The 25,297-nt window shown below is 39.7% G+C and overlaps 1 protein-coding gene and 1 long non-coding RNA gene across 2 annotated transcripts; one reads left to right on the top strand and one right to left on the bottom strand.

Annotated features, from left to right (window-relative positions):
• Nucleotides 1-2,493: 2,493 nt before the first annotated feature.
• LOC117249555 (uncharacterized) lies at nucleotides 2,494-13,994 on the bottom strand. Its single transcript, XM_033615277.2, has 4 exons — nucleotides 13,846-13,994; nucleotides 9,173-9,249; nucleotides 8,823-8,907; nucleotides 2,494-5,818 (listed from the first exon to the last, which is right to left on the bottom strand). Exon 4 carries the CDS (start codon nucleotides 5,808-5,810, stop codon nucleotides 3,759-3,761), a length of 2,052 nt encoding a protein of 683 aa, XP_033471168.2. The 5' UTR covers nucleotides 5,811-5,818; nucleotides 8,823-8,907; nucleotides 9,173-9,249; nucleotides 13,846-13,994; the 3' UTR covers nucleotides 2,494-3,758.
• A 7,502-nt stretch (nucleotides 13,995-21,496) lies between these two features.
• LOC117248967 (uncharacterized) lies at nucleotides 21,497-23,515 on the top strand. The gene is made up of 3 exons (XR_004500948.2): nucleotides 21,497-21,623; nucleotides 21,891-21,971; nucleotides 23,116-23,515. It is a non-coding gene; the product is annotated as an uncharacterized LOC117248967 (long non-coding RNA).
• The last annotated feature ends 1,782 nt before the right edge of the window (nucleotides 23,516-25,297 follow it).

Here is a 25,297-nt window from a genome sequence, read left to right as displayed (position 1 = left end):
CTTGAGATATTGCGTTCATGAGAATGAGACAGACAAGGTCACAGTGACCTTGACCTTTGACCCTTGACCACCAAAATCTAAATCATTCATCCCAGTTCATTCTTGAGTCAAAGTGGACATTTGTGCCAAACCTAAAGAAATTCCCTTGATGTGTTCTTGAGATATTGCATTCACGAGAATGAGACAGACAAGGTCATAGTGACCTTGACCTTTGACCTATGACCACCAAAAACTAATGAGTACCAAATCTGTAGACATTTCCTCAAGGCGTTTTTAAGAAATTTTGTTCACAATGACAAGACAGTCAACGTCTCTATGTATAGACAACCCAAACACATAATACATCTGGCAGGGATGGGCAGTAATTCTATTACTTGTATTTAAAATACGTATTTCAATTACATTTGAGTATTTTGTAATTTGTATTTGATAAGGCCGATAAAAAGCAAGTGTAATTTCTAACAAAAGGTCACGGCAGTGCTCTTCCAGCCTTTATCAGTTGGTGTGACTATAACTCTCTGTCTAAAACTGAGGAGCTAATCATTGACTTTGGCAAGAATCATATCAAGCCTGTTGTTAACTTCATTCATGGCAAGGAGGTGGAGATTGTTGATTCATATAAATACTTGGGAACAGTATTTGATTCCCAGCTAAAATTTCATGTGAATACAAACATCATTGCAAAGAAGGGTCAACAGAGGATTTATCTACTTAGGAAGTTGAACTCCTTCAATGTTAGCAAAAACATTCAGTGTTTGTTTTACAAGTCCTTTATTGAAAGCCTTCTGACCTTTTCGTTCATTTGTTGGTTTAACGCCCTGAGCGTAAGAGATAAAAATTGCCTGAATGGTATTGTGAAGGTCTGTTCCAAGATAATTGGTGTGAAGCAGGAACATTTGAGTTCCCTTTGGAACAAACGTGTGGTCAAAAAAGCAAAGGGAATGATTGCTCAGCATGACCATATTCTGTCCACTGAGTTTTCACTTACGCCCTCAGGGCGTTGCTTTAAAGCTCCATCTAGGAAAACTAACCACTACTCCAGATCTTTTATCCCATCTGCTCTCAGACTTTTAAACCTTGATTCAAGTCTATGGAAGTGACTTGAGGGATTCTTAGCTTGTGTACTTGGGTGCACTATGTTTTTTATGATGTATCATCAGATTTTATGATTGTCTTGTGTATTTATCGCGGTGTACTACACTCTGTCTTTGATGTTCATCAGACTTATTATTGTCTTGTGTATTATTGCTGTGTATTCTTGTGTACTTCATGTCTTGATGAATCACCGACTTATGGTCTTGTGTATTGCGGAGTACATGTGTGCACACTATGTCTTTTGTTGTATCATTAGACTTACGACTGGTAGTGCTGCGTATTTCTTGTGTGTTCTCTGTGGGAGACACAGGAGGCTGCCTACGGGCCTCACTGACAACTAATTGCTGCTGTGGATCTATGATTGTATGCATGGATACCTGTAGTGCCTGGTGAACTATCAAACTGAATTGCCCTTTGGGACAAATAAAGTTGTTTTGATTTGATTTGATTTGATTTGATTTGAAAATACTTTTGAGTGGAGTAATTTTGTATTTAAAATACTGAAAAAACTTTCTCCATGAATCAAAAAACAAAAATAATAGGCTACACATTCTTATAATATTGGATGTAACAATATTTTTTACTTTTTTTTTTTCTTTTTTTTTTTAAAAATATTTTTATCTATATGTTTTTTTAAACTTGGGCCATTCAATGTGCATAATGACCTAGTGGTCTGTTTTACTGGACTGTGCATAACATAGGAAATTGTATGTTGTTGTGGTTGATGCTTGGGATGAGTATGCTACAAATGAATTGCCTCACATGGGATGAACAAAGTTGTCTGAATCTAAATCTGAATCAATAATATTTTGGGGTAGCTGCATGTCCCTAGTTTTTTTTTCTCTTTTTCATTTGAAATTCATTCATATGTTATTATCACAGTGTCTGTGAATATTTTATTTGTTCTACAGAGTCAAATACCCTGAGAATATTGGAGTTAAACAGACTTAGATGGTCCTCCACGCCCTGAGTTGTTATGCATGGTGTTAATAGCCATGGCTTCCACAAAAAGACTGCAGGTATTCTCATTAATATACCTCTTAGGGACAGTTTTAGATTGAGTTTGGCTAATTGGAGAGACCAGTCCATCAAAGAATACACAAAAATCATCAGATAGTGCTAAGTCTGTAACATTAACTGAAGAAATACAGAGACCCTTACTGATAACTAGATCCAGAGTGTGACCTTTGATGTGAATGGAGTTGTTAATATACAGATTAAACATGTCAAACAAAACAGTGAGCTCTTGATGAAGCAGAAATCAGTGCCTGAAGCTGGTCCTGGGGGCTCCCGACCTTGCCTTCAACTCTTTAGGTTGGACTGGACTCGCCTTCTACTCAAATAAGTATCTTAGAATCAGATGGCTGGTGCTGAGAAAATCACTGGAGACACGTGGAATCAGGTGCAACCGAGTTTAATGTGTTCACAAGCAATAACACATACAACTCATGAGTCAAGCTCCGGAACAAGACTGAAGTTTCACTCTCTGTGTGCTCCCTTTTATGCTGCTGAAGATTCTGCAAACACAATAGTGGCATGTTTTTGCCTTTGGTTGAGTCCAATCTTAATGATGTATTCTTTTTGAGTCACCTGGGTATGAGTCATACTGGTGTCTAAGGCCAAGGCCATATTAGACTCACAAGTCAGTCTTTAAACGCTTTGCTTAACTAAAGACTGATGTCTTTCTCCATGATTTTGTGTTTAGATGGGCGGATACAATTTCAGAGTTTAAAAAAACTCCCTACGTTGCAGAACCAATAGTAAATCCGCAGGGCGGTCCTTCGGTGGCTCGCTGAACTCTTGTGCTCGTAAACATAGTCCGACTAGAAACACGTGTAGCGGTACAAAATGGCTGTAAGTCCTTCATTTCCACAATCTTGTGGACTGAGCACACGTTTGATAAAACGGAGTGAAATCTCTCGGCATCCATTTTCAAGCTTTCTGTGTGTTTGTTTCCTTGCAGATGAGAAAAGGGAGAGTGCACATTTCCAGGAGGGCGTGTCCTTTTAAAAATGCAAGAGGCATTGCTTTGTTCTCTGGTGTGTTAAACACACTTTAGAAAGGAGTGTCCCCAGACTATCAGAAGGCAGAGATCTCTGATTGTCTGGTGGTGAGACTAAGGCCATATCAGCCTGGGCTGGAATGCCCCAAACCTTCCCACCGTTGTGTTTGAGACAGGTCTCACGCTATTTTTTAAAAACATTGAGTACACATCAACACTGAGTACACATTGAACTTAAAAACATTGAGTACACATTATTACTGAGTATACACTGAACTCAAAAACACTGAGAACTCTAGGTACTTTCCACGTTAGTTTCCATGTACTTCCATGCAGTATATGATGTGTGTGTGAGTACAATACCTGAATACACGAAACAATGTGTAAGTGAGTATATTAACTTCAACAGGCATTTCAAACATAATCACCTTATGCCAGTGTATATCTATTGATTTATTACTTCACTCTTTGCAGTTACAGCTCGTTCTTACACTACACTCTTTAGAAGAGATGTCTGTAGGATTGTCAATGTGAATATTAAAATCATCAGTAATGTTAAAGGAATCAAAATCTGTAAGGATGATTGATCAATAAAAGTAATGAAAAAAATAGGTGACGAGCAGAATTAGGTGACAATTTCATAACTGGTAGAAATTTTGTTCTAGTAGTAATTCTCTTCTTCTTCACCAAACCCAGCTTGAACTATTTGTTTGATTCTCTCAGTCTCCTGGGGTGAGGCAGCTGGCAGAATTGCTTTCAGACCATTCTCTATTTTTGCCATCCTGTCATCTGTCTTCCTCTCAAACTCCCTCTTGTTCTTGAGGACCAGCTGAAGGATGCCCTCTTGCGCTGCTGCGCAGGACTGTTGCAGATTCAAACGCTCGTTAAGGAATTCTGGCTTCTCCTTATCCATGGCCATGAGCTTGCCCAAACTGCTCACTCTGTCCATCAAGTACTTGTTGGACACTTCAGTGTAGGTCCCTGAGATCATGTGGACCAGACTGGCAACGTTGGAGGCTTGGAACGCCTGGTTGTACAGCATGTCTTTTACAAATAGTTTATGGTTGTAACTGAGTTTCTTTGTATCATCAGCTGTTGAGACAAAAGAATTCAGTGTCTTGCTGAGGCTGCATTTGACGATGTTAGAGATCATCTGGAAGAAGCGCACCATCTTCTCCCACTGCTCTTTGACTCTGCCCATGGCATCGAGACCCTTGAACAGCATCTTGATGGTGGTGTCAAAGTTAATCTCCTTGATCTTACAGTTCTGCATTTCAACCAAGATCTCAGTCAGCTCCTTCTGATTCTGCTCCATTTTCTCCGCAATCTTCTCATAGGCCTCCCGTGATTCCTTGAGTTGTTCTCGGCTCTGCTCAATTTTGAAACGAGCGTTATCTGCTGCTCTCTGACTGGTAGACTGACCTCCTGTGTTGCTCTGTGCTTTGCTCATCATTGGTGATGTAGGAGCAAAAGCTGGAGAGCCCAATTTTTTTTTGCATTTGGTATCAAAGATGCGGGATTGTTCATCCAGTTTGTTCAGTTTCTCTACGAGCTTTGCTTCTTTCTTGTCAACCCAATTTTCACCAGGTTTATATGTGGCCAGTTCTTCACAGATCTTAATACCCATTTCACAAAGTTCCAGAGCACGCTTCTGAAGTTTGCTCCCTTTCATCTTCATCAAGGACTCAGAGATTCTTTTGAATTGATCTTTAGACCAGTCTGACTTTGTGGATTGTGCTTTCTGATCATATAGGTGCTGCCAAGCTATTTTTCCTTCCTTCAAATATTGTGTAAGACTTTCCACAATGGAAAGAATCTCTGGAGATTTACAGCAGACTGAGAGCACATCTTCGTTTTCATTTTTCGATTTGATGTGATGGTATGTGTCTGAGGCTATTTCTGCTGAACCGCAGGCTGTTTTTATTGGAGCACTTACCAGGTTAACGACTCCATTAAGAAGTCCTGTCACTGCCTTTGAAAGTCCTTCAACCAGATCCATTCCAATCATTTCCCATCCGGAGGGAAGAGAGTCCATTGCTTTCTTGTAGCTATCTTGTGCTTCATTTACTTGCTTTTCCATGGCCTCCATTGCTTTCTTGGACCGTTCTTTAAGCTCACTGGCGGTCTTCTCCCGTATTTCATTTTCCTTAAGCTTCATCTTCACCTTCTCCAGCTCTTCTCCATAAAAGTGTTCAGCATTGACACAGGCCTCCAACAGTTCCTGGATTAAGTTGATGACATTGGTGTACTTCTTTTCAACACTGTCTGCCAGTATCACACACTCATCTGCAATGGTGCGAATGTTTTCCAGCTGATTTGGTAGGAGCTTGTCAATAACTTCATCAGGTGCATTGAAAAGGACCTTGACTACTGCCTTCATGTAATCAGGAACTGTGGCTGTGTGAATGCGGATCTGATCCATATTCTTGTGGGCCTCATTGAATGCATGCCAGCCTGAGTTACAGACTTGCATGAGGCAGGCCCGGAACGAGTGTGGGTATTGTATGTACTTGTAGCCATTTTTTGGGGGGTTCTTGTTGATGGAGAAGTCATCACATGAGGAGATGAAGACAAGCTCCCCCATGATGGCGATGGAGAGGGGGGCAGGAGTCAGGTACTCTTCCCAGTTTGCATTAGGTTGCATCAGCATCTTGGTGGTCTCTCGCATATCTGCTGCAGTGGTGAGACTCTGAGTGGCCTTAGCAATCTCCATGGTCTGTGCTGTTCAATGAAGCAGATATAGAAGATGTCATGCAAGTGCTTTGACAAAATACAAACAAATGCTAAAATACAATTTCTATTACTAATACAAGTCAGGGGGGATCTGTTCATCAAGATTAGGAGGATGGACACACCAAAACTCATAGATATTATACTTGTGGTTACCCCATCAATGAGGTACCAATATCATGACATGAAGTTGCATGCAACAAATGAATCTAATTTGGTGGGAAATGTCTTGGATAACAGCCAATGAGAACTTCCTCACCGCTAGCCGCTCACCACCGCCCGACTATACCTGGACCTTAAGATGCTGCTGGATATGGGAAGTAGGACAGCTATAGTGCTAGCTCCAGTGCTGTCCTATCTCCATTAGACTCAGGGGAAGAGGATAGCAAAGTTTGGCTTGATGCCATATTTGATTTAGTTGCCATACCAGACACCCCTAAAAATCCTTTGAGTAAGAAAACAAAGTGCTAAAGGAAGTGGTACACTCATGTGTAATGTAAAAAATATAGATTTTTTTATTAACCCTGCAAATAAATCCTTGGAATGTGTGGTTTTACAGGCTAAATGTTTTCTTCACGCTAAAAAATGCAAAAACGACATCCTTCTCTGTCTTTTCTAAGGTTGCCTTTAGATCTCTCCGTAGTTAGAAATAACAACAAGATCAACAAAGATAGACTCAAGATAGTCATGTTTCCTGCAGTCTTGAGGAGATGACTCCTCTTGTGTGACTATGTGTGTCTCTGAATCTAGCCATGGGCTGTGAAGGTAGAAATGGTGCCATGGTGGAGTCTTTCATGATACACCTTCATAGAATCATATAACGAATTAAAACCAACTTATTGGGGGAAATGAACACTTGAACATACATTAGCGTGATAATAACTACCTAAAATAACAAAAACCATGTTTGCAGAAATTTTATTTGACATGTACTTTGAGTTGTTAGTGTCCTTAGGGAATCGCCTTGTTTACAAATACTTCCGGGTAGAAAACCAGCAGAGTCAGAGTTTAGCTAAATCTAAATCTAAATGTTCAATCTAAATATTAAATCTAAATCTAAATCTAAATGTTAAATCTAAATCTAAATGTTAAATATTAAATCTAAATGTTCTGGGTGAAACTAAATATTTAGCTAATATGCAAATTCACACTGCCGGTCACCGGAAGTACCAAAATAAAAGCTCGAGATGGTCAGACTGTGTTTATAGAATCAAATAACGAATTAAAACCAACGTATCGGGGGAAATGAACACTTGAACATACATTAGCGTGATAATAACTACCTAAAATAACAAGAAACATGTTTGGAGAAATTTTATTTGACGTGTACTTTGAGTTGTTAGTGTCCCTTCGGAGGGAATCGCCTTGTTGTTAACAAATACTTCCGGGTAGAAAACCAGCAGAGTTTAGCTACATATGAATATATATATGAATATCTCACATTTTTCACGTCACTATATCACCCTGTAGACTAATCTGATGTTTGTAAAGTCTATAAACACAGTGATTTAACAAACATTACTATTTCTGTGTGCACGTTTTGTAATTAATAACATGGTTATCGTAGATTAGCTGGGCTAACCGTTAGCTGTTAGCCCGGTTAGCGGTGTCTGTAATGACTCATTAACTAAACGGTCCGTGAAAAAAAAAATTTCCAGCGGATGTCTTAGTTACAACATGATTGAGCTAGCAAAGCAGTTTTGTGTTGCTGTGTGTGGTATTTATTCAGTTTTGGGAAATCACGATGTCGAGAAAGCATCAGTGGCTGCAGCTGACAGGGACAGCTAACAGCAGCAGCAAAGCTAACATCAGGACGTCATCTGTTTAAAGCCTCCCGTTGTCGGATATGATATGAAACTACTCCAGTTAGCTCAATCATGTTGTAACTAAGACATCCGCTGGAAAAAATAATTTTTTCAAAGACCGTTTATTGAGTTAATGAGTCATTACAGATACCGCTAATGGGGCTAACAGCTAACAGTTAGCCCAGCTAATCTACGATAACCATGTTATTAATTACAAAACGTGCACACAGAAATAGTAATGTTTGTTCAATCACTGTGTTTATAGACTTTACAAACATCAGATTAGTGTAAACGGTGATACAGTGACCTGAAAAATGTGAGATACACACACACACACACACACACACACACACATATATATATATATATATATATATATATATATATATATAGCTAAACTCAACAACTCAAAGTACACATCAAATAAAATTTCTACAAACATGTTTCTTGTTATTTTAGGTAGTTATTATCACGCTAATGTATGTTCAAGTGTTCATTTCCCCCGATAAGTTGGTTTTAATTCGTTATTTGATTCTATAAATACAGTCTGACCATCTTGAGCTTTTATTTTGGTACTTCCAGGTGACCGGCAGTGTGAATATGCATATTAGCTGAATATTTAGTTTCACCCAGAACATTTAGATTTAAGATAACATTTAGATTTAGATTTACCATTTAGATTTAACATTTAGATTTAGATTTAACATTTAGATTTAGCATTTAGATTTAGCATTTAGATTTTGATTTAACATTTAGATTTAGATTTAACATTTAGATTTAGATTTAGCATTTAGATTTAACATTTAGATTTAGATTTAACATTCAGATTTAGATTTAGATTTAATATTTAGATTTAGATTTAACATTTAGATTTAGATTTAGATTTAATATTTAGATTTAACATTTAAGTGCCAAAATGTTGATGTTATTTTAAGCGTGAGCCACTTTACAAACAGCACCCCATAAAATACATGTGTGATGATACTTAATACAGACCTTATTAACCACTAATACATAGTTATGTATTAGTAACTAATATGTTTCACCAAAATTCTTTACCAAAAACTAAAACTTAAGAAGACAGAAATGACTAAAATATGACTTTTCATGTAATTTATGTAATGACTAAAACTAAACTGAAAACAGCTGCCAAAATAAACACTGACCATATGATAATTATTGTCACTTACAGTGTGAAGTGAGAGTGGGTTCTCTTCAGCTGATGTGTTCTGATCGTCTGAGGAGGAGCAGTGGAGAGACTCGTGCTGAGAGGCACTTTTAAAGGCAAAAAACAGAAAGTGAAACAGTGAACATCAGTCTCCTCTAATAGGATGAGGACATCACCATAGACTGTATAAAAGGGTTTCACAGAATCTGAGACGTTCTCTGAAATCATGTGACCACAGCAGCCAATCAGCAGCAGCAGAGACTGTGAACACTCAGTAGCAGTGTGTGATAAGGGAGATTTAGAGAGACATCAGGGAGTGTTAGAGAGACAGTGTGTGATGATGATGATGATGATGATGATGATGATTCTTACCTGTTGAAGTGTCAGCAGTCACAGCAGCTCTGAGCTCAGTCTGTCCTGTTAAGGTTCACTTTCTCTGAGACGATTCTCTGAAATCATGTGACCACAGCAGCCAATCAGCAGCAGCAGAGACTGTAAACAATCAGCAGCAGTGTGTGATAAGGGAGTGTTAGCAGTGCTCAAGTTGTAAAAAAAATCATGGGGGATTTTATCACATGGGGACATAATTTGTGCTGATGACAGCGCAGAGGGTCATAGACTCTCTGGTGCCATAGCACCACTGCTCTTACATAGTTAGGGTCAAATGCACAGGACAAGTGCAAAATCATTTCTTCTTCTACTTGGGTCAACTGATGATACAAATAATAATCAAAAAGTCAATTTTGCCTTTAGAATATTGAATTATAGTGTATCTTTCAAAAAACAGTTAGTGGTATATGATCACAACTTATTATAAAAAATTGTGATCACACTGTTTATTCATGCTATTATTTTGTGCAAGTCATGAAGAATTGTTCCTGTTTCGTACTGCAACACTGTAACATCAGCAGACTCCTCAGTTAAGGTTAAGGGAAGTTCAGTACTATATCTGTAAGAGGAAGTGGGAGAAACCGAGGGTCGGAGCATGTCATCTGGAGGGCAGTGTGACAGGGTGTCACACCAACTGAAGACTGCTGTTATCTATGAAGACTGTACTTGATAAATTAGGAAAGGAACTGAAACGGCTATGACATTATCTATGAAGTCTGTACTTGGTAGATAAGGAGGACTGAAACGGTTGAACCTCAACGCCCACCTATGCTGTATAAAAACTTGCAGTTGATGCTCCTCGCGGAGCCTTTTCTCTGTCTTTTCTCTAGTGTGTTGCACTGTGAAATGCTCCTTCTTGTACAAGAAAATAAATTCTGTTAAACTTTGATATTTCGGCTCCGGTCTCTGTTGTTTTAAGGGTCATTACGAAGTAATTCTTTTGACACAACTAGTATCTAAGGGTTATTTTTTAATTTTGATTGATTAAATCATATAAATTAAACAAGAACCCCTTCATGAAAGAAATGAAAAAGAAATTCGGAAAAATGTTGATCTTTATTGACACAAATACAAATATTGTAGGTTAAAATTCCCAAATTCAGGGCATGGAGTGCAAATTGAAACTTAAAATATAAAAATATATTAAAAATACAAATAATACAAAATACATAGGACCAATTCTGTGGCTGTCTACCCCACTCTCCCCTGTCTCATAAAAGTTTCCAGAGATTTTCATAGTCACGGTTTTTGTTTTCAATATTTCTTGCCCTTGCTTGCTGGCCATAGTTATCCTCTATGTGAAGAAAACAAGCTCATTATGGTTTTATTAGAATGACTGAGCAGAAATCTTCTGCAAGCACATGACATTACTCTTGATTACTTACTGATTTTTAAGAAAACTACATATTTTCTTGAAAATGCCCAACATTCAAGTGTGGATTTAAAAAAACAAAACACTTAAGATAAAATAGTATTGGGGCTGAAAATAATTTCTCACCTTCCTTTTAATTTCACTGTTTAACCCTATGGGCCCTAAGCCTTTTTGGGGAATTTTTACTGCCTTTACTTTTAAGCTCATATATGTCATTATAAAGGCTACATACACATGCTATATCTTGTTTTTTTAAGGACAATCTGGGCTATCCAGATTTGCCATCATCCCATGTCCTTCTATGTGCCTGTATTTTATATTAATTTTTATATCAATGAAAAATCTATGTTACTAAATTCTTACATTTTTACATGTATCTCAGCATAGCAAGTTGGAAGAAGACATATTCTACCATATATGAAGAGGGGAGACTCTCTGGAATCTGGCAATATAAGAACCATGATGCTGGGACATTCTGTCACTTCACAGTTGTCCAAAACATGTGGTTTGTGCCAGGCGGACATGATTGACAGTATTTTTCATTATTGCAAGAAATTCCATTGACTCATTCACAAGTCAAAAATGTGTTTTATCTGAAAGAAACATGCAATATTTACATCTAGAAAAATAGTAATAATATTATTCCTCACTATATGAAGTGACACAAGATCTGTATAATGGATTGTAAAAAAAATTTGTCAGGTTTTTATTTTGTAGACAATTAATCTGTATTTATAGCGTGAAGGGATGACAGCACAATGATGCGTGTGGTATCACTGGAAAGCTCTGGGCCTGCGCTTTCACGTGATATGCGTGGCATTTCTGTGCAACCTTGCATTTGCGAGTAATCCGTCCCAGAGTAATGTGTGTGCAGAGCTGTATGAAAGCTCTGTTATACATCATTTTAGTGTAATTTTATCTTTTTTTCGCTGTGAAAACATTATACCGACAAGAGCTTGGTCTCGTCGGCTGCGATTCCGCTGTTTCACGTGATGTGAGTGGCAGATATGAGGGGCAGAGACGCCAAAACCAGCGGAGTTGTTGAAGATGGACACACACACACACACACACACACACATTGAACACGCGATTGAATGAATGAATGAACACTGGAAGCGGTTAAACCGCAGCCCCGCCAGCGGGCGCGGTCACTGTTGAGATTACATTCATTTTTCTTATTAACAAAATGTTTTTTTTATTGACCATATGAATGGTTTTGTTTTCAAATATATATTTGGAATCGAAATTGTATGCTTTGGTGTACTTTTACAGAGTTTTACAATATGTATAGCCTACCTGTATGGATCAAAATGTATAATTTTCAGCAGCGGTCTGTGCGGAGCGGAGGTATAAATGCTCAGGAGTCTAGTGTGTTACATTTTTGTAACTTATAGGCTTCAGAAAACATACAAGACACATTTTTAGGAAAAGTCATAGGAAGAGAAGCTTGTAGGTTTTATCTAAACAGAGTTATGTGCATTATAAAAACCCCAACGGTCTGTCAGACCATCGTGGCAGTTCTAGTGTTAATGATTGTCATTGTGATTATCAATTTCTATACAAATCAGAAATATTCTGATCCAATTACAGTAGGACCTATGTAGGTTATAATTCCTGCTTTTAGTCATTAAAAATGTCAGTATGTTTTTGTTAAATGTGTAAGAATATTATATTATGTGTTTTCACTTGTCTGTTGCACTGATTAGTCTATCATTAATAATGGATTGTTGATTTTAAACAAGATGGAGCATGGCCGCCACTGTTAAAAAAATCTAAAACTTGTGTTTAGTGACAATCTTATCTGTTAAAAATGCGTTTAAAATGACAAACAGCTGGTTTGCTGGATATGGGAAGTAGATATGGGAAGTAGGACAGCTATAGTGCTAGCTCCAGTGCCATCTAATTCTCCATTAGACTCAGTCTCTAATTTTTTTTTTAAAGTATATTTTTGGGGGGCTTTAATCAGATAGGACAGTATAGAATGACAGGAAGCGAGTGGGATGGAGAGTTGGACCGGGATCTGGAAAGGACCACGGGGTGGGACTTGAAACCGAATCCAGGTCGCCGGCGTATGGTGCAGTTGCCCCAGCCAGTTGTGCCACGGCCAGGGCCGTCGTCTAAAATTTTAAGTATTCGTCTACACTTTTTCCCATGATGATAATGAGCTGAAAATAAGTTTGATATAGATCTTAGTGACTAAAAACTAAACTGGAAGTTATGTTTTGTTTTCATTGATCCATTGCCATTGATCCATTTTTTGGACTAGATTGCTGGTGCTAAATTATTGGACAAAAAAATACACTTTATTGTATTAGACATGTACATGGCTATTCTCAAGCAAGTTTGGTGTATCGAGCTGCATCTGATAGACTATTTACATCATCCAAATGGATTCACCACTTGATAATTAAAACATATAACTTTGATATCAATTCCTTATACCAGTTTTAGCCTAATTGAAATAAAGGAACATATATAAAGGGCATACATAACAACTAAAAATTCTTGTAACACTATTTGGGGTAAGATATGTTTGCCAATAATACACAAATAATATGTGCATGTATTACTGATCAACAATGTGTTTATTTAGCATCATTACAAATGTGTATATGTATTCAACAATTTCTTATCTTACTGAAAACTGAATTTATTTATTATTTCTTGGTAAATCCTTAAGAAGCAATTAGTTGGTCTTGATCTGAAGTTACTGATATCTAGATCAGAATTGCCTTGTAATACATTGTCTTGTCTCTATTTTTCAGACAGTGTGTAAGGAATGTTTAATCTCTCTACTTATCCAGAGGCTACACTGGGTGCATGATTTCAGCCTTGCGGACACGGAGCATATGCTGCCAGAATTCCATTCTATTATAAGCAATTGAATTCCGCGTCCGCACTCGGTGTAGCCTCAGGATTAGACCCAGTAACTTAATACCATGACCAACTAGTTGTGATTTACAAAGAATAAATCATTAGTTCAGTAAGAGTAAGAAATTGAGCAAATACATGTGTGATGATACTTAATACAGACCTTATTAACCACTAATACATAGTTATGTAATAATAATACATAGTACAATACATAATACATAGTTATGTATTAGTATATAGTGTATTAGTAACTAATATGTTTCACCAAAATTCTTTACCAAAAACTAAAACTAAAGAAGACAGAAATGACTAAAATATACCTTTTCATGTAATTTATGTAATGACTAAAACTAAACTGAAAACAGCTGCCAAAATAAACACTGACCATATGATAATTATTGTCATTTACAGTGTGAAGTGAGAGTGGGTTCTCTTCAGCTGATGTGTTCTGATCGTCTGAGGAGGAGCAGTGGAGAGACTCGTGCTGAGAGGCACTTTTAAAGGCAAAAAACAGAAAGTGAAACAGTGAACATCAGTCTCCTCCAATAGGATGAGGACATCACCATAGACTGTATACAAGGGTTTCACAGAATCTGAGACGTTCTCTGAAATCATGTGACCACAGCAGCCAATCAGCAGCAGCAGAGACTGTGAACACTCAGTAGCAGTGTGTGATAAGGGAGATTTAGAGAGACATCAGGTAGTGTTAGAGAGACATCAGGGAGTGTTGGAGACATCAGGTAGTGTTAGAGAGACATCAGGGAGTATTGGAGACATCAGGGAGTGTTGGAGACATCAGGGAGTGTTAGAGAGACATCAGGGAGTGTTGGAGACATCAGGGAGTGTTAGAGAGACATCAGGGCGTGTTGGAGACATCAGGGAGTGTTAGAGAGACATCAGGGAGTGTTAGAGAGACATCAGGGAGTGTTAGAGAGACATCAGGGCGTGTTGGAGACATCAGGGAGTGTTAGAGAGACAGTGTGCGATGATGATGATGACTCTTATCTGTTGAGGTGTCAGCAGTCACAGCAGCTCTGAGCTCAGTCTGTCCTGTTAAGGTTCACTTTCTCTGAGACGATTCTCTGAAATCATGTGACCACAGCAGCCAATCAGCAGCAGCAGAGACTGTAAACAATCAGCAGCAGTGTGTGATAAGGGAGTGTTAGAAAAATCAGGGCAAGGGCGTAGGCTTGATTTTCACATTGTTAGGGACATAAAAGTGCTCCATGGCGGCGACCTGTACGTTGATGATTTTTTAATGCAGTGATTTTTTAAAAGTGATCACTGCTTTATAATGCATATTTAGATATCTACACTAAATACAAGAATGTCTTGGTTAATGTATTCTCTAATGTTATCAGTTACATGAATATACACTGATCAAAGTCAAAAGTCAAAGTCCATTTATTTGTCTCCCTTGGGAGAAATTTGGATTAGATACAGGGTACTGCTGCTTAAACAGCACGAAACATACAAACAAAAATACATAAAAGACAGTAAACATGATAACTTTACCACATCTGTCTGTATGTGCCTCCCAGGGTAAACTAAGTTTAAATTTATTTACTTTATTAATCCCCCTGAGGGGAAATTCAATGTTTTCACTCTTGCTTGTCAATTACACAGAGGTCCGAAAGACACACACATGCACAAACGGGACCTATACACGCACAAAGTAGAGAGATGTCAGAGTGAGGGGGCTGCCCTTGGTGAGGCACCCCGAGCAGTTGGGGGGTTCGGTGCCTTGCTCAAGGGCACCTCGGCAGTGCCCAGGCATCTCTCCAGCCACCAGTCCACGCTCCATATTTTTTGGTCCGGATGGGGACTCGAACAGGCGACCCTCCAGTTCCCAACCCAAGTCCCTATGGACTGAGCTACTGCCTATGATTATCAAGTTTTAATAGAATCTTTTTCAGACCCAGTGCTACCCATCAGGCCAGTAGTATTACCCCCAGTGAATCCTGTCAACCAATCACATGGCAGTATGGTACTGTCCACCAATCAAATAACAGTATACTCCGAAGGGGCGTAACTTCAGTACCAGCCTGCGGTCTGCAGTTGGGTTGGTAGTAGTGATCCGTATTGATATTGATATCGAGTAAAAACATATTATGCATGAATCAATATTTTTATTTACCCCTAGTCACAATGCTGAATCTCACTATCAACATATATCCTTCGCGATTCAATCTCACCTGTGGGGCTCCTGTCTCTCCTCTATCTCCCCCTGTCTCTCTTCCATTTCCTTCTGTTTCTCTTCCTGCCTCTCCTCCTCCATCTCCTCCAGTCTCTCTGCTACTTGTCATCTGACAAAACATATATTGATGCAAGACATGTGAACAGTGGGACAATTTGAGATGCAACAGTCATTGATTTTGACTCACATCTGTTTTCTTCAGTTCATCAGCTACTGTTGTTGGTGCTGGGCCTGCTGGCGTTTCATTTTTTAGCTGCGAAATCTGCACACCAGTGGTGTCCGGGGGGGGACAATTGTTGAAAAACGCTTACTAAAGTGCCCTCCTGGGAGCCAAAACGCATGCTAAAGTGCCCTCTTTGGAGCCAAAATGCACGCTAAAGTACCCTCTTGTGAGCCAGAACGTGTGCTAAAGTGCCCTCCTGATTGGCAAAATACACTAAACTGCCCTCTTGGCTGGTTAAAACATGACAGAACCAGTTTGGATTATCTGGTGCTAATATGGTGTTAAAATGCACTAGAATACAGGAAATGGCATCTACTTAATTGCAAATATATAATATAAAAATAAAAAATAAAAATAAAATAAATAAATGAATAAATAAAATAAATAAAATAAAATAAACATGTCTAAAGTGCCCTCGAAAACACGCAGAACTTAGTGCCCTCTTCAGTGGCGAGAACGCGCTGTATGTGCCTGTTATGACCCCTTAAAGGCCTAGGGGAGGGGGAGGTAACAATTAACACAAATAGCCAATAACCAATAATGAATTACACGGAAGTAAACTAAAGCAACTGCAAGGCAGTGATTTATTCCAGATGCAAAACACAAAAGAAGCTCCCAAATAAGGGGAGTCGACTAGCAAACAAGAATAATATAACAGATAATCAATAACAAAGGCAGAAGAATAAACATTGGGCCTGGGTCACTGAACACCTGAGCGCACACCACCACACACAGAGCTACGGTCTGCACTGCACGCTGCCGGAAAGGCCCACTAGCAACCGGCTCCAGCTTTCAAGGGTGGTTTTAATCACACAGCTGTGATAGGCCACAGCTGTGGTAATTAGTGGAGGGAGGAGGGGGGGGCAGTACCTGGCGAGAGAGAAAACACAAAACACAACACCAAACACAACACGGCACCTAACACCCCCACCCATAAGAATGAAACTCTCACTCCCGAAAACCACAATCCCACAGGTTTGTTGGCAAAAATAAATAAATAAATAATTTCACTCACACAGGCTGGATTAACGGCCTTAACACAACTCAACACTTAAGAAATATTCTTACCACTGGGACAGCATGTCAGCTACTAGGTTTTCAGCCCCTCTCTTGTGCCTGATTTCAATGTTGTAACGCTGGGCCTGAGTGCCCAGCGCATCAACCGCTGGTTGCTGTTATACATCTGCATCAGGAAGACAAGCGGGTTATTATCAGTGAAGAGTGACAGTCACAGGGATAAAGGTAAAGCCAACATAGACCTCAAAGTGTTGCAGGGTGAGAAGCATGGCTATGGTTTCTTTTTCAATCGTTGAGTAGTTCAGCTGATGCTTCTTGAACTTCACCGAGAAGTAGCACATGGGATGACACATGTTGTCGTCACCATCTTGCAGCAGCACCGCTCCAGCTCCAATGGCGCTAACATCCACCTCGAGTTTGAACGGCATAGAGAAGTTGGGCGCAGCCAGCACTGGAGCACTGCAGAGGAGAGACTTAGCAGCAGCAAAGGCATGTTCACAATCAGCATTCCAAACAAAAGGAACAGCAGGGCTACACAGCTTAGTCAGGGGCGCCACCACCACAGAGAAGTTCCTACAGAAACACCGATAGTAGCCTGCCATTCCCAAGAAACGCCTGAGCTCACGTCGAGTGGTGGGAGTTGGCAGAGCCAGAATTGCTTCCACCTTAGCAGTGACAGGGCAGACCTGCCCAAGGCCAACCTGTTTTCCCAGGTATGTGACAGTAGCTTTCCCAAACTCACATTTGGCCTTCTCTTTACGAAAATCTGTACAGAACCGAGGGGTTCCGTCAGACAAACATGGAGAACTCCATGGACTACAGCTAGGCTGGGCAAGACCATGTTCAACCAGATAGGCAACCTCCTTTTTCATCACCTCCCTCTTTTCTAAAGGACAACAGTAGGCATGCTGTTTGATAGGAGTGGCACCGCTCACATCAATATCATGCTCTAATACTAGTGACTGCAAGGTCCGGTTAAAGACCTTGGAGAGGAAATTGGTTCCCTGGTCAGTTTGCACAACTTTTGGAAGACCAAATGTGGCAAAAAATTTCAGCAAAGCCCTAGTGACAGCTGGTGCTGTGATTTTTCGCAACGGGATAGCTTCTGGGAAACGGGTGGAGACACACATTATCGTGAGCAAGAACTGATTACCAGTTCTAGTCCTAGGCCGAGGGCCAACACAGTCAACAATTACATGTTCAATAGGCTCACCAGCAGCAGGGACAGGTTGTAGGGGAGCAGGCGGCATAGGTTGAGGTGCTGCAAGTTCTGCAAAAGGACGCAACGTCAGATTTTAACCCTGGCCAAAAGAAATGTTTGAGAATCCGATGGTAAGTTTTGGTAACACCTAAGTGACCTGACCACAGGTGCTCATGAGCCAACTTCAGAACATGCTGTTGACAATCAATAGGGAGCACTATCTGGCAAACTACAGCCCAATCCTCACCTGAATCAGCTGCTGCTTGACCTAACTGTGAAACCCACCTGCGCATCAAGACACCCTTATCGAAGAAAAAGGGCGGTTTACCATCACATTCATCAGGTTTCTCCACAGCAGCTGCCCTACACTTGGCTAGAGAGGGATCTGTTGCCTGATCAGCAATGAGCGCCTCACGGCTTAGAGGCAAGGGGGTTGCAGGAGCTATGACAGGATCCGTAACAGGTTCAGTCACCTTTTCTGGCTCCTTCAGACCGCAATCCACCGAACCACCACCGGAGGGCAGCACATCTTGGGACAGAGCAGACACAAACAAAGAGTCAGATAAATCAACTTCCTGGGCCTGCTTACGGGCCTGGGCTCTAGTTAACACGCTAACTGCAAAAACATCAGGGTGCCATTTAACTAGATCATCATCTTTATCAGACTGGGAAATAGGCTCGGTAACCACCTCAGGCACAGGATATACTTTACCGCCAGCAATGTCGTTTCCCATGATGAAATCAATTCCTTCAATGGGAAAACAGGAGCGGACACCAACAGGGGAAAAACAGTGGCTAAACCAGATTTCACATGTACCTGATGCAGGGGTGCAGGAACAAAACCCATTTCAATCCCTCTAACCACAGCACTCACATCAGACGTGACACCTGCCGGCAGTACACTGGAAAGAATGAAAGACTGGGAGCAGGCGGTGTCACGTAAGTCTCTCACCAGGCACTGGTCCTACAGCTTTCCTGTGAGAGACACATGACAGGACAAAATGAAAGGTTTAAAACAATCATCTGACACTCCTGACACGATGGATGTGTCACTGAGAGAGGTTTTTATCAACCCCACCCCCTTTGGTTTCAAAGTTGACCCCTGCTTACGCCTCTAGGCGGCACAGTCAGCAATTAAGTGGACTGTCTTATGGCAAAAAAAACATTGCCTCTCAGTTTTGGGAGTTAACCCCGAACGCTTTTTTTTCTTTTCGCCCCTGCCCTTCAAAAAGTCTGTGCACGCCACTGCACTCGGCGCTCCAGGGTGGAGTGCTAACGATGACGCGCATGTATGTGTCGTTCCCTCACGAACGGGAACAGTGACGCGCACCCACAAAGTCAGTGGAGAGAGCAGCGCTGGGGAGGACCAATCACACATTACCACAATAACGGTAGAGCCAATCGATGAGCAATACGAGGTTAGAGGCGGGACGTATGGTAGACACCAACGATTGTTCACCCTTTGTGTACCATATTGAGCGGATGCCGACAGCCAGTGTTTATATTGGTAAGGACAATACAGAAGGGGATGAATATTGGTAGGGACATGTCCCTACCATCCCTACCCAATCCTACGCCTATGTGTACAACTATTCCAGAGATTTGAACCCTGAAGTCCTCCTGAGAAAATACTACTAGCCCGCTAGGGTTTCCTCCAGAGATAATGAGCTCTGGTCTGAACGAGGTGATGAACCTGCGAGTGGACTTCAGAGGCCATCCAATTTAGCCTGTGTGTAAAACCAGCGTCAGTAGCTTAGCAATTTTTTTGTTAAAAGAGAGAGTATATTTTTATCATGCCTATCTAAACCAGTTGGTGGTTGCTAAATGTCCTTTAGCCAAAAAAAACATAAAACCATCAAGCGGGCTGTCAGATGTCACAGACCACTGGTTCTAGCTAGGCTAATAGTCTAAAGTTATATCGCTACTAACTGTAGCTTACCATGCATTAAAGCTAAAACTTCATCGACCAGACCTACTTTGCTTTATTTATCGGACTAAAGACACGGCTAGAATCAAGGCAGCAGGAAGACGAAACTTCTAATGAAACCTCTACCAACGGTAGGGTTACTTCAGCGCCAATTTTAACAAGCGAACAAAAAAAGTGTGTGGGGGGGGGGGGGGGGGGGGGGGGACATATCGCGTGCATATTGTGCAGGTTAGCTAGACATTATTGTTTTGTCGGATTTAGCATGATGGCTTCATGTTACAACACCTCACGTCTTTGCTGTGGAACTAGGTAGCCTAGTTCATAATAATACCAGTAGGCGTGATGTTTAAGGAAGAGAAGCATCTTGTCATGCAATTCGTCTTGGCGATTTTTTTTGGGAGCAGCTCAGCTGGCGCTGCTTTCTGGTGTTCTTGTCACCCACCAGGAGGGGGCAATGCTTTTAATACAGATGCATGCAGGTCAGTCTAAACATTCCATCTCATGAGAAACTAACTTAAAGTATTGTTGTTACATCTGTCATAAAGATTTTTACCATAGATCTTACCCACTGTATACATGGGTTTCACAACACGTCACTGTAACTTTGCTCCACCCTGAAAGGGACCGTGAAGCCCTGAGATAAGGACTTCCTTCAATAACATCCAATCACAACCTGTTGTCTATCTAGATCAACCCCAATCGGTCCTAAATATGGCGGCCGCGAAAAAAAAGTCACGTGATTGAAACCCATGTATTGCTCTTGGCACATTATAATATGAATAATTTGTCTGTGAGATACCTAAGAGTTGATCAAATCCTGGATATATGAATGAATAATAGTTGAATCAATCTCAAATATTACACAATGAAACAGAGCCACACTCCATGTTGGTGTTTTATTCAGACCTCACTGATGGATTACCTATCTCTATAAATGGCATAACATTGTGCTTGGGCTTCCAAAAAGAATGAAATAATACATACAGTACATGAGCAGAACTTGCATTAGTGATTTTATAACTCATTTTTGTAAAGTTGCTGGAGGTCGCTGTTTCAGACTATCAACTGTAAACACCATAACAATTATCACTGACACTTTGGATTACACCCGGAAAGAGCCTCATACTTACACAGTAAAAAACGTGTAAGGAAATAATAATTATGAATGTAAATTATATAATTTGGATGAATGCAAAGTACTAATTATTATGTGGTTCATAAGGACAGTACGGAAGCTGAGAACGGCCATGTATTATTCTTTTTTTTGTGCAGTTATCTCGTGATAACGACTTATTATTTCGTTATCTCGGTATAACAAAGATTGTTTTTTCGTGATAACGAATTAATTATCTCGTTATTTCAATATAACAAAGATTCTTTTCCTGTGATAATTGTCAAGTCTGATGATAGCACGCTGGTTAATGTGATCGTCCTGATTTCAGCCTACAAGAGCTGCCACGAACGGCTTCCGTAGCCACTGGCTGTAGCTGTAGCTCTTTATACATCTATGGTAGCCTACTGGTGAGTTACACTTTACGTTAGTTGTTTACTTGACTGGGTTTGTTTAGAGGCTGCCGGTTAGCAGATGAAAGGCTGACAAACTCCTATCCAGCTGCTTCAAGGTAACATAAATGTAGGCTAACGTTAACTTAGCAAGATGCAATGTGAAACGTAATTAAACATTTATTAATTCATTTAATAGTGCTTTGACATGTGTCGTGTTTATTATTATGGTTTGTGGCACAGCATTACAATGGTCAACTCAAAATGTGGCTATTAAATAATCAGAAGAACTATGACTCTTTTGTATAAGGGCCAGCAGTCAAGAGTTGAACAACTTTGTTGCAGCTGCTAACAAGTGTGACTACATTTACTGCTGAATCCTACAGATCACCATGGACCAGTTTCTCTCAGCCTTGAGAGAAAGGGGTGTTCCTGAGGAGAACCTGGCAAGAATGGCAGAGGACAAGGTGAAGTACATAATCTAAGTTAATATTTAACAGCATTGCCTGCTAATGCTAAAGTGACAAATGAAGAACTATGTTGGTCCAATCTGGTTGTTGTAAGTCTGTAGAATCAAAAATATGATCCATTTGGACATTGATAATGGCATAATACCTGTATTTACCTGCACAAGATGGACATAAAATGATTTATATGACTTAAGTTAATACTGGTAACTACTACATTGCAGCAAAGGTTGGACACACACCCTTGCTGTTAAAAACAAATAAACAAAACAGCTATGGCCAGTGTAAGAATAGAATAGAATAGAATAGAATAGAATAGGAACTTTATTTATCTGAAACCAAAGGGTAACAGAAATGTATCTAAATTTATTGTAAGAGGTTTTATGATCTGTAATGTAGTTGGTATCAAGCTGATTGAACTGGAAGCTCAGTTGGTGTCCAGCTTAATAAATCAAAATGTCAGCACTCTCAAATATCATATGTATCAGTCTTTTAATAGCGCGCAGCAGTGTCAAAAACAGCAGTGTCCAGCTTAAACCAGCTAATGTCATTCTGGGTGTAGTGTAGAAACTACTAGTAATGTTCAGACTAGGCACTAGTTCAGGGTTTATCACCAGGTTCACGCCGGTGTGTCGGCCAGAACACCACTTGAGGCCACAGTTCAGAGTACATGGGGTAATAAAAGGCTTAGAGAGGTTCAGTTTTCTTTCCTTTCCTTTTCAGCAGCACACAGGCATAGCAGTTGGAGCTTACAGTGATGAATGTAGGTTTTCTACAAAAAAGAATAACAAAAATATACCATGCAAAACATTCATAATTACATAATAATAATATACATACATACATTACATTCTCACTCACAGAAATAAACAGAAACTCAAATATATATTATATATATATGTATATATAATATATTACTCAAATATATGTAGCCGTGTAGTTCATTCATTTAAATATAATTTTCCACTGGTGTGAGATAGTTTTCAAAGTTGTCTAATGTGTGTGTAACATTGTTGTGAAATAAGTAACATGTGAAGCAGATTTGAAGTGAGCGGCACAGTAACATGTTGTTGCTGATTTTGGTCACAAGGTGGCAATATTGACTCATATACAAGTATAAAATGAATATTTTTCCTTCCAAAAGGTTTCATCAAGGGAACATGTTTTTCCGGACGTGGAACAATCAAGAGGGCCGTGACGATGGAGCTGCAGAGAATCCCGGGAGAATCCTTCCAGGAGTGCATGGAAGTGTAGAAGGATGGGAAAGTGTGTTAGATTCGAGGGGGATTATTCTGAAGGGGAAAACTTGTAGTTTGTAGTTTAGATTTGAAATACATTTTTTGTGACCCCAGTCCTGTTTCTTTTCTGAAGCACCTTGTATGTTGGCCTTTATGCATTTCATTTATATGCCAATTTTGAGAAATGATTTTGTTTTGCTTAATTTGATTTAGAATAGTGCAGTGCCCCTCCCAATAGGACCCTGCACTTTCCCGGGTCCAAGTTCATGTTATTTAAATGAAAGCACTGACTTATGAGTTTGCAATGTTTGCAATGAAAATGTTTCATCAATTAAAAGGTTTTAACTGTTTGTAATTTTCACTGTCTTTTTTTAATGTGTTAATGTGTCGACTAAGATTTTGTTAGTCGATTAGTCAGTTCTAATGCTTTATTACCATGCTGAATTAGTAATTTCCTGGAAGATTACAAGGACATCTCTGGTAAGCATGATATTTAAGGAGGTCCTTTTGAAGTATTGCACGTGGAAAACTCAAACTTTACAGATTTGTCGATGAAATCAACTAATTAGTTAGTCGACCAATTCTATGTCTATTAGTTGACTAAGAATTTCTTTAGTCAAAGATAGCCCTACGTTACAGTGATTTTCAACATTTTCATAGCATTGACCCTACATTTGTTACACTTCAGGGGCACTGACCCCCAATTTATGTAAATTTGTCTCTTTTTTTGAGAATCTGAGAATATTTTTATTAAAGCTATGATTTTGTCCAGAATTCCATGAGTGGAAAACTCTCAAATACCCCTGCTGGTCCCAAGACCCAACATTATCAACCTGGCCTACTACACAGAAATCACATTATCTTAGTAAAACCTTTCAACACAGCATCAACTGATGCAAAGGCCAACGATACTTGAGAAATGTAAACTTTAGGAGAGACCTCATTGCTGGAGATGCCATCATCATCATTATTAGAACCATGGACAGTGCATCTGCCTGTATGCTACAACAACATTAGTGATGAGGCTCTGGCAGGAGTGCTCTTATTAAAGGCCTCAGGTCTTTGTAAAGACGTATTGCCTCTGCAGCGTTATGACACTGTGCTATGTTGTTCTCTTCCATCACCATCAAACAGAGCTCATGCAGGTCATGGTCGCAGGGAATGTCTGTTTTCCACAGACAGATGTCCTCTTGGAGAACAATCCCCACTCTTTCACACTGTAGTGGATGCAAATAATCTTGTCCATGATAGAGCTCAGGTACATTGTACATCAGACATGGTTTTCCATGATACAAAGGGTGTCCGTTTCCACCTGGTCGAATGCAATGGTTGTCCCACATTGTCACCATGGTGTCTAGCTCGCTCTGCAACACAAAAACATAAGGATTTCAATACGTATGATGACTTCTTTTGAAAATGAGTACATGGAAGAAGCCACCTTAGCTGCCTTACATGTATTTATTTATTATATATCATTATAGCACCATAATGGGGAAATACAGTATTGTTTTATGCTATGATGGAGTTATCAGCAGAATACTGAGCTCAAGCTCCAGCTTCCTGCACTCAGCCATAGTAGCCTACATAATGAAGACAAGAGTATTGACCCCAGGACAAAAAAAGCCTACATATTCATGCCAAATAGGCTTGGAGAGAGAAAGAAAAAAAAGTCCAGAGAGCTCAGAAGTTTAGACACTTGTGATGAGGGTGCTCTTTGGTGGGGGACACAAAAATTCAAAAAAGAAGAGGAAACCAAGACCTAGAAACAATCCAAAAGAATATTTGTGGTGATCAAATCAAATTATTATTGCAGAGAGAAACGTATTACATATACCAAATGCAGGCCAGAGTATATCAGGACTCAGTGAGGAAACTGATTTCAGTCCTTTTTTTTATAGTTTTTCTTGTATTTGTGGTCTGATGCCTGTGTTGCTCTGGAGAGATTTTGTTGCTTGTACATTGATTTATCATTATTGTTTTGTCTATCTCTTTATTTATTTTTTCCACATTTTTTCACTTATGTATATCTTTTCTTACATTTTGAAGAGCCATCTACTGGTGAGACCTTGTGCTTTTATCTGTGAGTTC

Source organism: Epinephelus lanceolatus, chromosome 23 (assembly GCF_041903045.1).
Source record: "Epinephelus lanceolatus isolate andai-2023 chromosome 23, ASM4190304v1, whole genome shotgun sequence".
In the NCBI taxonomy this organism is placed as follows: domain Eukaryota; kingdom Metazoa; phylum Chordata; class Actinopteri; order Perciformes; family Serranidae; genus Epinephelus; species Epinephelus lanceolatus.
The sequence above is the reverse complement of the archived record's forward strand: the minus strand, read 5'-3'. Positions and strand labels throughout refer to the sequence as shown.